Here is a 15,307-nt window from a genome sequence, read left to right as displayed (position 1 = left end):
TTTTTTTGGTTTGGACTGGAGTGTACTCTCGGGGGTTACAGCACCCTTAACGGTCAAGCCAGCCGGCCCTTTACTTATGACACAGGCGCACGCTTGGCACTACTTTGTTGATGCACGTGCGGCTACTGCGCACACAATTCACAAACACAGAAAATAATTTTTTTTTGGTTTGGACTGGAGTGTACTTTCGGGGGTTACAGCACCCTTTAACGGTCAAGCCAGCCGGCCCTTTACTTATGACACAGGCGCACGCTTGGCACTACTTTGTTGATGCACGTGCGGCTACTGCGCACACAATTCACAAACACAGAAAATAATTTTTTTTTGGTTTGGACTGGAGTGTACTTTGGGGGTTACAGCACCCTTTAACGGTCAAGCCAGCCGGCCCTTTACTTATGACACAGGCGCACGCTTGGCACTACTTTGTTGATGCACGTGCGGCTACTGCGCACACAATTCACAAACACAGAAAATATTTTTTTTTTTGGTTTGGACTGGAGTGTACTTTCGGGGGTTACAGCACCCTTAACGGTCAAGCCAGCCGGCCCTTTACTTATGACACAGGTGCACGCTTGGCACTACTTTGTTGATGCACGTGCGGCTACTGCGCACACAATTCACAAACACAGAAAATAATTTTTTTTTTGGTTTGGACTGGAGTGTACTTTCGGGGGTTACAGCACCCTTAACGGTCAAGCCAGCCGGCCCTTTACTTATGACACAGGCGCACGCTTGGCACTACTTTGTTGATGCACGTGCGGCTACTGCGCACACAATTCACAAACACAGAAAATAATTTTTTTTTGGTTTGGACTGGAGTGTACTTTCGGGGGTTACAGCACCCTTTAACGGTCAAGCCAGCCGGCCCTTTACTTGTGACACAGGCGCACGCTTGGCACTACTTTGTTGATGCACGTGCGGCTACTGCGCACACAATTCACAAACACAGAAAATATATTATTTTTTTAGCACTTGGGGGGAGCACCCCTGATGGACAGAGCACCCCCTGGACAACACTACAGCACTCCTTTAGGACTGGGACACTGCACAGGACTTTGGAGTGGACACAGCCCCTATGGAGAACTGACTGCACAACACAGTCCAGCCAGCCCCTATGGACTTTGAAGTAGTGGACACAGCCCCTATTAACAACAGCAGCACAGCACAACACAGCCAGCCCCTATGGACATTGAAGTAGTGGACAACAGCAGCACTACACTACACTACACAGCCCTAACTCCCACCCTCCCTCTTCACTGTCCACAGCCGAGTGAGAAAATGGCGCCGACGCGGGTACCTTATATAGGATCCAAAACCCGCGAGACTCGGAAGGCGGGATGATGACGTTTTGCCTCGATTTCAGATCCGAGTCAGGCGGGAAAAGTCGAGCCTGACTCGGATCGGACTCGGATCGGGGGGGGCTCGGGGGGGTTCGGATTTCAGAAATCCGAACCCGCTCACCCCTAGTTCAGAGTAAACCCTGCCTTTTACAAACACCTGGGCAATATCATTAAGCTGATGTGAGCGACCACCAGCTCCTCTTCTATGACAGGAGAATGTCACACTGCAGCACCTGGCTCTGGTCAACGCAGAGGAGCTGGCATTTTGGTTTCGGCCCCTCCGAGGTTAACACCCGGGTGTGGCCAGCACGTCCCTCATGACGCTACTGCTGCCCTCTTCCCCATAGCTCTCTAGCCTTTGTCCTTCTCTCTCACCCCTTGGACTGAAATATCCCCCCCTTGTGGCATCCCTCAAAATTGCAGCACCGAAAAACTCCCCTTGCAGCACTCCCAAACTTTCCAGCACAGCCCCCCTATTACGCCCTCCTAACCCCCTGCTTTGAGCAGCTTGCACTCTATCACAGCCTGCCCTCTGCACACTACCTGTCACAACCTGCCCTCTGCCGTATACCCAGGGCCAGCTTGAGGGCCGTTACAGCAGAGGGACTGTACAAAGTTTCCCCACATAGGGATGTAGTGCCTCCTATGGATGAGGGAGCGGAGCTCAGGTAAGTCTTCTGTGCGGCACTGGGTAAATTAATGAGTGTTTTATTTATTTCCTGAGGGGGTAAAATGTGTTTTTTTTTTTCCATGTGGAGAACAATGGCCCTGATTCAGAGCCGGACGCTCTGACCAGAGCGCTCGCTCTGAATCAGGGCCCACCTCCATAAATATGGAGCGTCCTCCTGGATGCTCGTATAGCTGTGGGTCACCACCCACAGCATATACGAGCGTGCAGGATGATGGTCGCGATGGTCTTGACCATCGCGACCATTGCCACTGCGAACAGAAGCCTGCGGTTGAGTTTTTCAACCGCAGGGCCAGGAGTGATTTTGGCTCTATCAGAGCCAAAATCACTCCCACTGACATCACTAGTGATGTCAGTGGGGCCGGCTTCTGACGGTAGGCGTTCCCTTGGGAACGCCTCCGTCTCGCGGGCACGCCCCCGGCACGCCCACCAAAGGGGGCGTGCTGTCAATCACCATCGACAGCACGCCCCCTTTGATCAGACACTACGAGCGAAGGAAAGTCCTTCGCTCGTCGCGTCTCGCGCATGCGCACGACGGAGCTCCCTCCGTCGTGCGCATGCGCAGTGCAGACCATCGACCCACTTGCGAGCGGACAGCCACTCGCGAGTGTGTCTGAATGAGGGCCAATGTGTTTTCTTTTTTTGTTGTTAAGAACAGAATAATAATAATAATTATAATAATAATAATAATAATAATATATTAAATATATATGAGAGAGAGAAAAAGAGAGATAAATATATAGGGGCACCAAAATTAAATTATGTCTTGGCCCCCCAACCTAAAAATGTTCTGTCCCCCCTTTTGGTAAGTATTCAGTTAATGTGTATAAGTGGTGACAGATTATGTCAGGCCTCTGTCTTCTGTCTCTCCAACCAACCAATCATCATGTTTCTTTGTTTGCAGATATGGATGATGATTTCAGGAGCCATCTTACAAGATACATATCTGACCTAATGGAAGAAATTTGGCAACACCGAAAAACTGACACAAGTGGGAGACAAATTACCTGTGCCGATTTTGGAGGAAAACTGAAGGTCTGTCCCTAATGATGGATGATGAGTGGAATTATAGTCCAATGTAAGAGAGTGTTTGGGGAATATTATGCCTGATTCAGAGACGGACGCAATTAGCGCTTGCTCATCCTGAAAATAGGGGTGGCTATTCAAATCAAACGTTCGCTCTTTGCGGTCTGTTCACGCCTCTAGGTCTGAACGAGCGAACAAAACTTGCGGTCGTTTTTTGGATAACTACGCCCCCTGGCCGCTCACATCCTACGTCATGTCCGCTATTTATTAGATTAATCGAGTACATCGACCAGGGTATGAACTGCTCGCTATTCTTGGGGTTGGGTTTTGCTACCACAATTTTGCGAGCAGTTCTGGCTACAAAATAACCCAGTGATGTGGTCAATGACGCTGCTGTTTTAATTATGCACACCCATAAAACGCCCGTTTTGACCTTTAAGCACGCCTGCGTTTGGATCTCCACTCCCCGTTTTCAAGCACCTTCCCCCGTTACCACCCACATACGCCTACTCCTGTCACTCAAATTATCAGGCATTCGCTATTTTGCGAGCACATGAATTTCGACTGCACTGACTGGTTCGCGCATGCGTATAACGATCCGTACGCATGCGCAGTTGGGCAAACATCGCTCGGAATGAACAAGCGGCCGCTTACGAGCGGCTCTGAATCAGGCCCATTGTGTTTAAATTAGAGATGAGCGGGTCCTGTTGTCTAAGAACCGGACCCACCCGAACTTCCAGATCCGAGGCAAGAACCGAGCTAGACTTGGGTTTTCCAGCCTGACTCGGATCTCAAAACGAGGCAAAACGTCATTCTCCCACTGTGGGATTCTTGCGGGTTTTGGATTATATAATGGTCCCCGCGATCTGCGCCATTTTCACTCCGGCTGTAGAGAGAGAAGCTAGCAGACGTAGTCAGTCACTGTCAGTCACTCAGTGTGTGTGTCCAGTCAGGGTCTTGGGCTAAAGGCTGCTGCTGTGTTCTCTATAAAGGGGCTTAGGCTACAGTATATAAAGGGGGGCTTCCTTCAGTGGGTGCTGCAGCTGCTGTGTCACTGGTCTTGTCAAGTTAACTGTGGCTGCTGCTGTGTTGTTGTCCTGTCCATCAGGCTAGGGCTGCAGTCCATAAAGGGGTGCTGTGTTGTCCAGAGGGGGGTGCTCTGTCAAAAAGGGGTGCTCTTCCCCAGTGTAAAAAAAAATGTTTTTTTTCTTTTTTGTGTGTGTGTGTGTCAGCAACTTAGCTACGCTATTATTGTACGGTGACACTGACGCAGTCTTATGTCCACGTATTTGTGACTCTGCAGGTGGTCTGTCCGCACTTAACAGGGGTGCTTTGTTGTCCATAAAAAAGGGGTGCTGTCTGTGTTGTTCATCAAGGGGCTGCTGCTTCATTCAGGGGTGCTCTTCCCCAGTGTAAAAAAAATAAAAGTGTTTTTTGTGTGTGTGCGTTAGCAACTTAGCTGCGTTATTATTGTTTGGTGACACTGCCGGCCAGACCGTAACTTATTGTCCACGTATTGTGACACTATAAGTCATAGCGCAGTGTGTTATTCGTTTTCATAAGTAATCTTGTGACACTAAGTGGTAGCGCTATGTGTTATTCTTTTGTTATTCATAAAAAATCTTGTGACGCTGTAAGTGGAACCGCAGTGTAATATTCACAATTGTACAATTTAATAACACAAAATTAGCAATAAAAAAAATGCTTTCTCAGTCATGAATAAATGATTAGTGTACACGCTGACTACAAGACCACAATAAAGTGCTAAATAACGTGCATAATATATAAAACATAATGACATCACAAACGCCTCAGCTGAGATTCACAAACATATATTCAAAAGGTGAAATTAGAGGATATGGTTTAAAAAATAAATAAAGCTAATACTGCTTTTTCTGATATAGTGTCCCTACCCACGGCCCCTCTGCCTGAATTTCAATGAGTCAGAGGGGCAACTCCATGCAACCATATTCCAGAGTGCAGCTGCTCCTCCTGTAGCCCAGGTCAGAAGATGTGTAGGGTGTAGTGATGATATGGACTAAAATGAAGCTCACATCCACTAAAGTGGACAATGAATCCCCAATCTAACAGGGAGTACAGCTGTAATTTATACACAACACAGGATGGAATGACGATATAGGCTTGGGTTCTGGTATAATTTGGGGTGATGGTTTAGGCTGGGGTAACCAGCATATAGACCAGCATAGATGTTATGGCATCAGTGATCCGCTGTTCAAATGGGTGACTGCTGTCATACATGCTCCCCCTTGCAAAGGATTGTTTAACAGTCAATTGTTTTTTTTAAAGTACTACTACTAGTCTTCCTGGTCCCCTTCTAGGATGAAAATCCACTCCTAGAAGCAGCAGCAGGCATGGTGCTCAAGGCTTCTTCTGGGGCATGGACTGATGTGAATGAGTAAAATATTTTTTTTGTAAATGCCTTCCCTCATCCTCTCCCCTCCTCCCTCATAAATTTGCTTCAGAATAAAAAAAAAAATTAACTACTAATCAAATCTTCCTTTCCCTGCCTTCAACTCCTTCAGGCCTCTAGAATAATAAAAAATATTTGTTTCCTGATGTGCCATGTTGGAACTTGAATTGCCACTGCTGCTGCAATCTTTGACATGTGGTTGCTGAATGCCAAAAATGTCCAGAAATGTTTATGGCAACAGAAGGCATCTCCTGCATGCCGCTTTAATTTAAAAAAAAATATTCTGAACTACCAAATTGAATTTGTGGGCAAAACGTGGGACATATTGTTCACCCATGCTCTCACCTCCTCCACCATAAATATGCTTCGGAATGAAAACAATTTTGAAGTGTAATGAACGCTGAACGAATAATGTTCCTTCCCTTAATGAAAATCGTCATGTTGGACAGTCTGAAATGGACGATGAACGATAACTACAAACGGGAGCGCGCATTTGTGATTATCGTTCATAGTTATAACTCATAAACTGAACTATTTTTTTGAACGATTTAACGATAACAACGTTGTTATCGACAAATCCTTCAAAAAATCGTTACGTGTGTACACACCTTAAGTCTCAGGGCCTAATTCAGAACAGATCGCAATAAGGTAGGGACATCAGAAGCCTGGTATTGAATGGTTGGCGGGCTTCCAACATCAAATCATGCCACATACTTGCCTACTTTTGAAAAAGCATTTCAGGGAGAGTGTGAAAGCAGCACCTATGAGTGCGTGTTACAGTGGGCGTGTACTGATAAATCTGAGAGGCGTGTCATACATGTGATGGGCGTGTACTGATAAATCTGAGAGGCGTGTCCTAAACCTGACTTACATCCTAATGTAAACCCAGCCCAAAAGCAGTCAGTAAGATCTGTTTGTTGATGAAAACACACTAATACTTTGCAGAAATTCATAGGGATCATTGTGCCTTATAATAACCAATGCAAGGAAATGACACTAATGATCCCATTTGAATGTATATATGTCTCTGTTTTTTAATATAACATCTTCATAATGGGGGTAAGGATGAAATGAGGGAGATTGCTAGACTCTTCAGGGAGACAGGGAGATTGCTACTATTTCAGGGAGTCTCCCTGACAATGAGGGAGAGTTGGCAAGTATGCATTGCATCACAACAATTCGATAGTATAACCATCGTGATGGTTATACTTTTCAAGTGAAAATGGAGATGGAGCCTTTGTGAAAGTGGCAGAGTCTCACTTCTTCTCCATCCATGTCACTGTGAGGGTGTGCCCAGGACTCTCTCTCCGAAATGCCAGGCTGCCCCCAGGCTCCCGCTACAGGGGTGCCAAGAGAGGGAGGGGAGTGGGTACTAATTACCCGGGCTTGCTGGAGGGTCCTGGTGGGAGCCCAGGTTCGATGCCTCTTACATCACATCAGCCCAGCACACGTTGCTGTGTGCTGGGCTGCAGTGGGAGACTGCTCACGGCTGCTGATCTGCAACAGCAGCAGTCTCCTATGCCTGTGGGAGGGGGAGCGATCAACCCTCCCTGGCTTTGCACCAGGCTGAGGAACTGACAGCGCCCCACTCCCCAGCGCTGTAAATAAAAGTTTCTTCTAAGGGAGCATGGCCTAATAGCAGGCCAGCTCTCGGTGCCCCTGTCTGGTAGTGTCGTTCTAACTCTATGCTTGGACCAGCTGCTCTGTTTTCTATATTGAGCAGTTTTTCTTTAAATGTCAAATATTCTTCCATCTAAAATATGCTCTTATTTCCTTATTATGCATCTGGGTAGTGTACTGTATCTTTTAGGGCTTTTTCTGTGTCACTGTCCATGTTATCCTGTACAGTAAAATAAAAATTCAGCATAACATATAAAAATAAAACACGCAGTAAGACAATGAGCTCTAAGTAGATAGCACAGATAACGTAGTATGCAACTATTACTGACACGTTTCCAGCAAGGCACTTTTTCAAGGCAGCGTTATTATTATTGAGCTAATTTTATATTGTTCATTCTTGTCATGTTTTATTGCTCTATTTTGAGCTTATTTTCTTACTGCTCATCATTGCGCTAATTTCATACTGAGGGCGGGATGCAGCAAGGTGTGAAATGCAGTCAAACCCCGAAAATGCAGGGTTGACCGCATTTCTCATATGCACCAAGCCCCGGAATGCGATGCACTCCGGGGCTTGGTTGTGGTAGGTAACGGCATCTTTCTGATGGCGTTACCCCTAGAAGCCTCTGGGATTCTTTCTGCAGAGCGCTGTGAGAGGGATCCAATCGGATCCCTCCGAGCACCCCCCGTGGCACGTGTGTCCTACTGAGCATACATAGAAGGACGCAAGAGGGACTTCTGAGTCATACACCCGGAAGTCCCTCCATCACAAAGGGCCACTCTTACTGACAGAGTGACCCTTTGTGGTAATCGTCATGCATACTAGCGTTACCAGCACCGACGTGCATGCAAAGACCGGTAGGATGCATCACATTCCGAGTGCGATGTGTTATGCACCACGCAATGAATGTTTTATTTCTATATGTTATGCTGACTTTTTATTTGCTACCTCCTAAATATCTGCATTCTACTAAATCTGTTTACATCATGGAGGATTTTTACATCCAATTTAAGCTTACATCCTAGTAGCGTCCAGGAGACTCACACCGCCTTCTATATTTCAAGTTGCTTTTCTATCCACAATTAATTTTTAATATTCAGAAGACTCCTGGTCACATGATCACATGGTATTTGTGACCATACCCATGATGCTCCACTGCAGTGCCCATTCTTGTTATAGCACTGGCATAGCAACCAGTGGAAAAAATGGTCACGTAGGTAGCCATGAGCAGGAAAGAACTCCCATAATCCCCCATTGGAGAAGTTGCTTTTAATTGGAAAAAATATTGTCATGGTGACTGATGACATCATGGTCTCCCAAGGACAGTGTAGCACAGCCCAAATGTCATTTAACATGGGCGTATCTGTTGGTGTAGCTCTCCTGGGTGATTGGAGTTGCGCAATTAATATTTATATGGTAATCCTACTTTGGAACTTTATTAGGAGTGAAGTTCTAGGTGAACAATAATCTTAACAACATGCGTAAAGCTGGACTACATGAGCAAGCAGACTTTCAAGTATAAAAAATAAGAGATCATTTGATAATATATTTTCCTTATCAGAGAATTGCGTAATGCTAATACCAACTACAATCTTAAGCAATAGGACATAAAGGGGGAGGATTGGGCAAAGAAAGTTAGAAGGTCAAAAGCTATGGAAATAGGTCTGAACCCTCCCCAACAAAATAAATAAATAAATGAATTGGGGAGACTGAGAAGGAGATGGGAAAAGGTGGAGATGATGGGACCAGACAGTCTCTAAGATCTCCATTGTAATCGCCAACTCAATTCTTATATGATACAGTACAATTCTGCTGCTGCTCTAAACAATCTGTAAGTAAATCACAGGTTGTAATGAGAGGCAGATCACACGATTACAAAATTTTGTAAACTCCACATAAAGGAGTAGCTTTACTTTTTCCTATAACCTTACTGTCTACAAGTACCTGGGTGGCATCACAGGCGACCTACGTGTGATCTGCCTCTCATTACAACCTGTGATTTACTTATATTCATTTTGATATTTGCAGGGTCAGCTATTATTTCATCTGACCCCCTTATCATTGTATTTCTCTGATTACTGTTCAGTGTTATTGTGCTGTGATATCTCACGTAACCTATATTGAATATTGTATGGTTATTATCACATTCTTTTCTAGAAGATTTCCTTGTATGCTTCTGCCGTAATTCTGATTAGCCATTGTGCTATGACGACATTATGAGGTCATTGAACTAGTAAATGTTTTATATAGGTCTCAATATTGTATGAGACAGAGAATTATAGACCTATTTGTAATATTTCACTTAGCTTCACATAATTGTGATAAGTATTGTATTATATGTTGTCTTATGTTCTATGTATGTTCGTGTTCTGCTTGTGATAATTTATAGCTGTTATTCCAACAGTAATGCCAATAAGTAACAGGCTCAGACTTGTTTTTGGTATTTTAAAATATATCTAATAAAAGTTATTTTTTATATATTATTCTTATTATAACCTTTACATTCGAGTGCCCCCAACAAGAGAGTTTTCTTCTTCTCCCCCATACTACGTTTATCTATACTCTCATGGGGAGCACCTCCACACTTTACAATATTTTTGCTTGACACCTATACTAGGGTTTGATATTTATAATTGTGGATTTTCATTATTCTTTTGACTAATTATATCCAATATATTATATCCTGTGCTCAAACTATATCCCCCTATTCCCCCCTTCCCTGGTCATTTATGTATCTATAATGTGGTCAGCGTGCTCCTGGGTCCAGGGGAGCACATATCCAGCACCCATGTTCTTCAATGCATACTTCTCTGGAGTTCCACATTGACGGTGGCATTGCTGCACAAATCAAATGGAAAATGACATGGCGCCCATATTACCGGCCTTCTGAGCATGCGCAACAAAAATATTGCTGGGAAAATGGGCACGACATTTGCCAGTGGCATAATTGAGTTTACTCAGTTATGCCACAGGCAAGAGAGGGGACCTCCTATTCTCTTAATACGCCCCTGGTATAAAGGGTCTGTGCGCATCTCCGAGGTTGCTCTTTCAGATGTAGTTTTGCTTTGGTGTTTATGTTCCTTTTTCTGACTGGAAAATAGACCTTACTTATTCATGAAGGAAAGACAATGAGGTGGATTTAGTTTCCACTAGTAGCTCTAATGAGTAATGTACAGGGGTTTATTAGATTGAGTTTTATAATCCTGTTTTTTATTGTTTCCAGGATTTTGTCAGTGTGCTGCAGAATAAACATTACGGCTTTGGTTCCCCTATTGAGGTAACAATGTACTAGAATATAGTACCACATGTTCATGGTTTGACCACTGGGGGCACTCTTTCATAGCAATCTGGATACAGTAATAAAATATATAGAGCGCTTGTATAATAAGTTGTAAATGTGCAAACGCAATACCTGTGGGCAGGGCCGGTTCTCCCGTTACGCATGGTACGCAGCTGAGTAGGGTGCCACATATTGGAGGGCGCCTCAGCTGTGTACCATGCGGGCCGTGGGAAGTCTGTGTCTCTGTGACACAGCTGCACCGCGTGTGTAGCGCTGACCGGACGGAGTTCGTTCAGCACTACACAGTGCCAAACACACAGCCGCCGGCGCCGACAGCTGTGTGTTTGTTGTAATTAGCAGCCAATGAGAGTCTGACAGACTCTCATCGGCTGCTGCCCCCACTGCCAGAGCCATCTTCCGGCTCCCGCAGTGGGTAATGGGAGAGACGTCATGACGTATCTCCCATAATGCAAAGCGGCCCGGGAGGACGGATGGAAGAGCTGATGGCAGCGGCGGGACCAGGAGCAGGAGCGGGGTTTCAGGTACATGGGTTTTTTTTTATTTTTATTACGTGTCTCTCTACTGAGGGGGACTACAAGGGGGGCTACTATGGGAACACTACAAGGGGGGGCTACTATTGGGAGCACTACAAGGGGGGCTCCTACTGGGAGCACTTCAAGGGGGGGCTACTACTGGGGGGATTACTACTGGGGGCATTACAAGGGGGGATAACTATTGGGGGCACTACAAGGGGGGATTACTACTGGGGGCACTACAAGGGGGGATTACTACTGGGAGCACTACAGGGGGGCTACTACTGGGGGCACTACAAGGGGGGATTACTACTGGGAGCACTACAAGGGGGCATTACTGCTGGGAGCACTACAAGGGGCCATTACTACTGGGAGCACTACAAGGGGGCTACTACTGGGGGCACTACAAGGAGGTATTACAAGGGGGGGCTACTACTGGGAGCACTACAAGGGGGGGCTACTACTGGGAGCACTACAAGGGGGAGCTACTACTGGGAGCACTACAAGGGGGAGCTACTACTAGGAGCACTACAAGGGGGGGATACTACTGGGAGAACTACAAGGGGGGGCTACTACTGGGGTGATTACTACTGGGGGCATTACAAGGGGGATTACTATTGGGGGCACTACAGGGGGGGATTACTACTGGGGGCACTACAAGTGGGGATTACTACTGGGAGCACTACAGGGGGGCTACTACTGGGGGCACTACAAGGGGGGATTACTACTGGGAGCACTACAAGGGGGCATTACTACTGGGAGCACTACAAGGGGGGCTACTACTGGGGGCACTACAAGGTGGGGGCTACTACTGGGGGCACTACAAGGAAGGATTACTACTGGGGGCACTACAAGGCGGGGCTACTAGTGGGGGAACTACAAGGGGGGCTACTAGTGGGGTCACTATATAAGGGGCTTACTACTGGGGGGCACAAGGGGCACTGCACAGGGGGACCACTACCGGGGGCACTGCATAGGGGGGCGCCAAAAAATATACTCGCTTACCAAAAAATTTGGGCTGTTTTTAGCTCTCTTGAATGTTAAAAGTCCGTACAGATGAGACAAGGGTTCCAATAATTGCCATGCAGTGCGGTGTACCGGTAGAGTCAGATCGGGTGCTCTAACTGTCTCTCCCTAATACGGCATACCTTGGCGGCTCCCGCTTCATCCGGCTGGTTCACTGTACACGTGTCCGTCTTCTTCGTCCGTGTCCAACGGCGCAATGCTATGACGTAATGGTCAGTACGGTGTGCGCTAAACCAACGCGTTTCGGGCTCCTGGCCCTTTGTCAAGTATCGCGCTCCTTGCTTGTGATCTCCACTTTATTGAGAAGTTTAATTGGCTCAATTAAAAAGTAGTTAATGACTTAAGCATATTTTTCTTTTTTTTATTATTAAATTCTATGGTATTGTGTTTTTATTACATGTTAATGTGTTCGTAATTAAAGTATATAATGGAATAAAGTAATAAAATAATGTAGATAAATGAATCTTTCCTAAAAAAGCTAAGTTGGACTAATTGACAGGTGTTAGAGGAAACCATTGATTTCCACATCTCCATTTAAACCTGCAGGTTGCAGGGTTTGCATCAAGAAAATCCATTTTGTTTCTTTTTTTCTTAATTCTTGGGAGATATCCCCTCCTCTCCTGTTAGGACAGACTTTTTGGATGCCCATCGAACTTTTATTTATGGGCATCCAAAAAGTCTGTCCTAACTAGAGAGAAGGGGATATCTCCCAAGAATTAAGAAAAAAAGAAACAAAATCGGCAGTATTAGGGAGAGACAGTTAGAGCACCCGATCTGACTCTACCGGAACACCGCACTGCATGGCAATTATTGGAACCCTTTTCTCATCTGTACGGACTTTTAACATTCAAGAGAGCTATTAACATTGTTTTATACTAACCATAATTTTATTCCCACAGGTATTGCGTTTGCACATTTACAATGTCTTATACAAGCGCTCTATATATTTTATTACATTATTGCCATTTTATTAAGAGCTGCTATACAGTAACATCCTTAAGTGCAGATTCTATTGTTTTTTTTATAAATCTGGATACAGTATTATTGTTGCATTTTAGAGAAAACTGGTGTGGTTGGGGCTTTTCATGTCTTCATGGAGATGCTGATGGAATGACATGGCTTTGTATAGATATGTTTGCCAAATTAGCCGATTAACCATGACACCACATACCTCATCTCACCCTCCTTCATCCTCTATCTCTCCCACTTTTGCTTTTTGCCCTCATCTCCCCTGTGTCATCCATTTGTCTCCCCCTTACCCTTTAGTATGTAAACTTGTACGAGGAGGGCCCTTCCCTCTTGTCTCATCACCTACTTCTCTTGCTCAACGGTTACATTTGACACACCGTCCTTCCACCCCGTCCTTTCACCTCATCCTTCAACCTAATAACATTGTCTTTCAGTGGCTCTAAACCTGTTAGTTGTACGCAAATCTATGGTTACAGGTTTCAGCTTGCCATGTATATTCTCACTTGCACCCCTTGCATTTATAACTGTGTTGATACTAGTTCTATTTTTTTACGCTGTTCAATTATTTATCATTTTCATTGTGCTGTAAACCCTGGGCTAATGCACAATAAGCCATAAAATGCGGAATTGAATTGGTCAGAGCGGATAATTGGTCAGAATGGAAAATTGGTTAGAACAGAAAATTGGTCAGAACGGAAAATTGGTCAGAACGGAAAATTGGTCAGTGCAGATAATTAGTTGTGGGGTAAACTCTGTGGCTAATTGGATATGCCCTATTTTAGTGTTCTAACATCTCATACAACATGTTATATTATACTATTCACAACTACATGAACCTCAATCCACATGTCTAATTATGTTGCTGATGTCACATAATGTATATAATGTAATCTTCTCACCAGATGCTCTATGCATTTGAAAATCACAAAAAGAAGAATGACACCATCAAGATATGTCAGGAATTCATGCAGGAGGAGGTAAGCAGCTGTGCCAAATATATGCTCTAATATATTCTCTTCTCAACTTGCCCCTCATCATAGGAGTCGTACCGAGTCCCAGCCCGGATTTCATTTGGGGTTTCGGGGCAAACCGATGTCAGCTCCGAACTCAGATTTAAAAGCCGGATTTTCATGTCAACATGTATAAAAATTACATGACTATAGCTGTTTTTATAAATTTTTTAATACATTTTTAAGGATTCCAAAACCAAGCGAAAACCAAATCTGAAGCACCCCCACTTGAGGGAAGTTTTGCAAAAACCAAAATACGATGATGAATTAGAAACAAAACTAAAACATGGGGGTCCGCACACATCTCACCCGCGCTACTTCTCACCCTCTCTCTCTTGTCTGGCCTCTCAAAGTGGGCCGCTTCTCTGTCTTACAACATTCTCCTCCTCCTTGGTATCATCTTTCTTCACAATCTCGGTCCCCTCCTCTATTTATTAACAGTTTCATATATAGCGCAGCATATTCTCTTTACAATTGGAAACATTAATAGAACAAAACTGGGTAGTAACAGACAGGCATAACGGTAAATGGGCCCTGCTCGCAAGATTCAAATCTATAGGAAAATAGGTGTTGATACACAAGGATAAGTGCCACATATTGCAAATTGGTCCAGCCAGATTGCAGAGGTTCTGTATGATTCAGTCACACAGGGAAGTTGGTCTAGGGTTAGGAGGATGTGAAATTGAAGAAAGAGAGAATATATGATGATATGTGTATACTGTAAGAACGGGGTAAGAAAGGGAAGCTATGAAGGTTTTGTGGTCGGTTCTGGAATCTGACAAGCTTGCTGAAGAGGCGAGTATTCAGGGAATGCTTGAAGGTTTGTAGACTAGAGGAAAGTCTTATTGTGTGTGGGAGGGCATTCCACAGAGTGGGTGCAGTCCAAAAAAAGTCTTGTAACCATGAATGGGAGCAAATAAGGAGTGGGGATGAGAGACGCAGATCTTGTGCTGAGCGGAGAAGTATTTTGAGATAAGTGAAGAAATGTATCTGGGTGTGGTTTGGTTAATAGCCTTATGTGTAAGTAAAAGTATTTTATATTAAACACGGTACAAAACCGGCAGCCTTTGAGGGATTGACAAAGTGGATCAGCAGACGATGAACATCTGGTGAGGAATATCAGCTTCGCAGCTGCATTCAAAATGGCTTGTAGTGGCAACAGTCTGTTTCTGAGAAGACTAGTAAGGAGATTATTGCAATAGTCAAGGTGGGAAATAATGAGTGCACGAATTAGAGTTTTTGCAGTGTCTTATGTAAGATATGGTCTATAACCCTGTATTCAGCATTGGCCTTAACTCTACTGCCTCATCTTGCACTATTAGACTATGATGGTCCCGTTCTCACACCTTGGCAATCCACTATGACCTTCTGTATCCAAAAATGTTC

The 15,307-nt window shown here is 44.8% G+C and overlaps 1 protein-coding gene across 1 annotated transcript in view; it reads left to right on the top strand.

Moving 5' to 3' along the window:
- LOC148517815 (RING finger protein 112-like) overlaps positions 1–15,307 on the top strand; it is a 120,538-nt gene that overhangs the window by 93,776 nt on the left and 11,455 nt on the right. The window contains exons 9-11 of the mRNA XM_088478184.1: positions 2,933–3,063; positions 10,327–10,380; positions 13,814–13,888. Coding sequence (XP_088334310.1) covers positions 2,933–3,063; positions 10,327–10,380; positions 13,814–13,888 — 260 coding nt within the window. The remainder of the gene's footprint in view (positions 1–2,932; positions 3,064–10,326; positions 10,381–13,813; positions 13,889–15,307) is intronic.

Source organism: Taudactylus pleione, unplaced genomic scaffold (assembly GCF_031769625.1).
Source record: "Taudactylus pleione unplaced genomic scaffold, aTauple2 ptg000209l, whole genome shotgun sequence".
NCBI lineage: Eukaryota > Metazoa > Chordata > Amphibia > Anura > Myobatrachidae > Taudactylus > Taudactylus pleione.
Note: the sequence above shows the minus strand (reverse complement) of the source record. Positions and strands in the feature narration are given on the sequence as shown.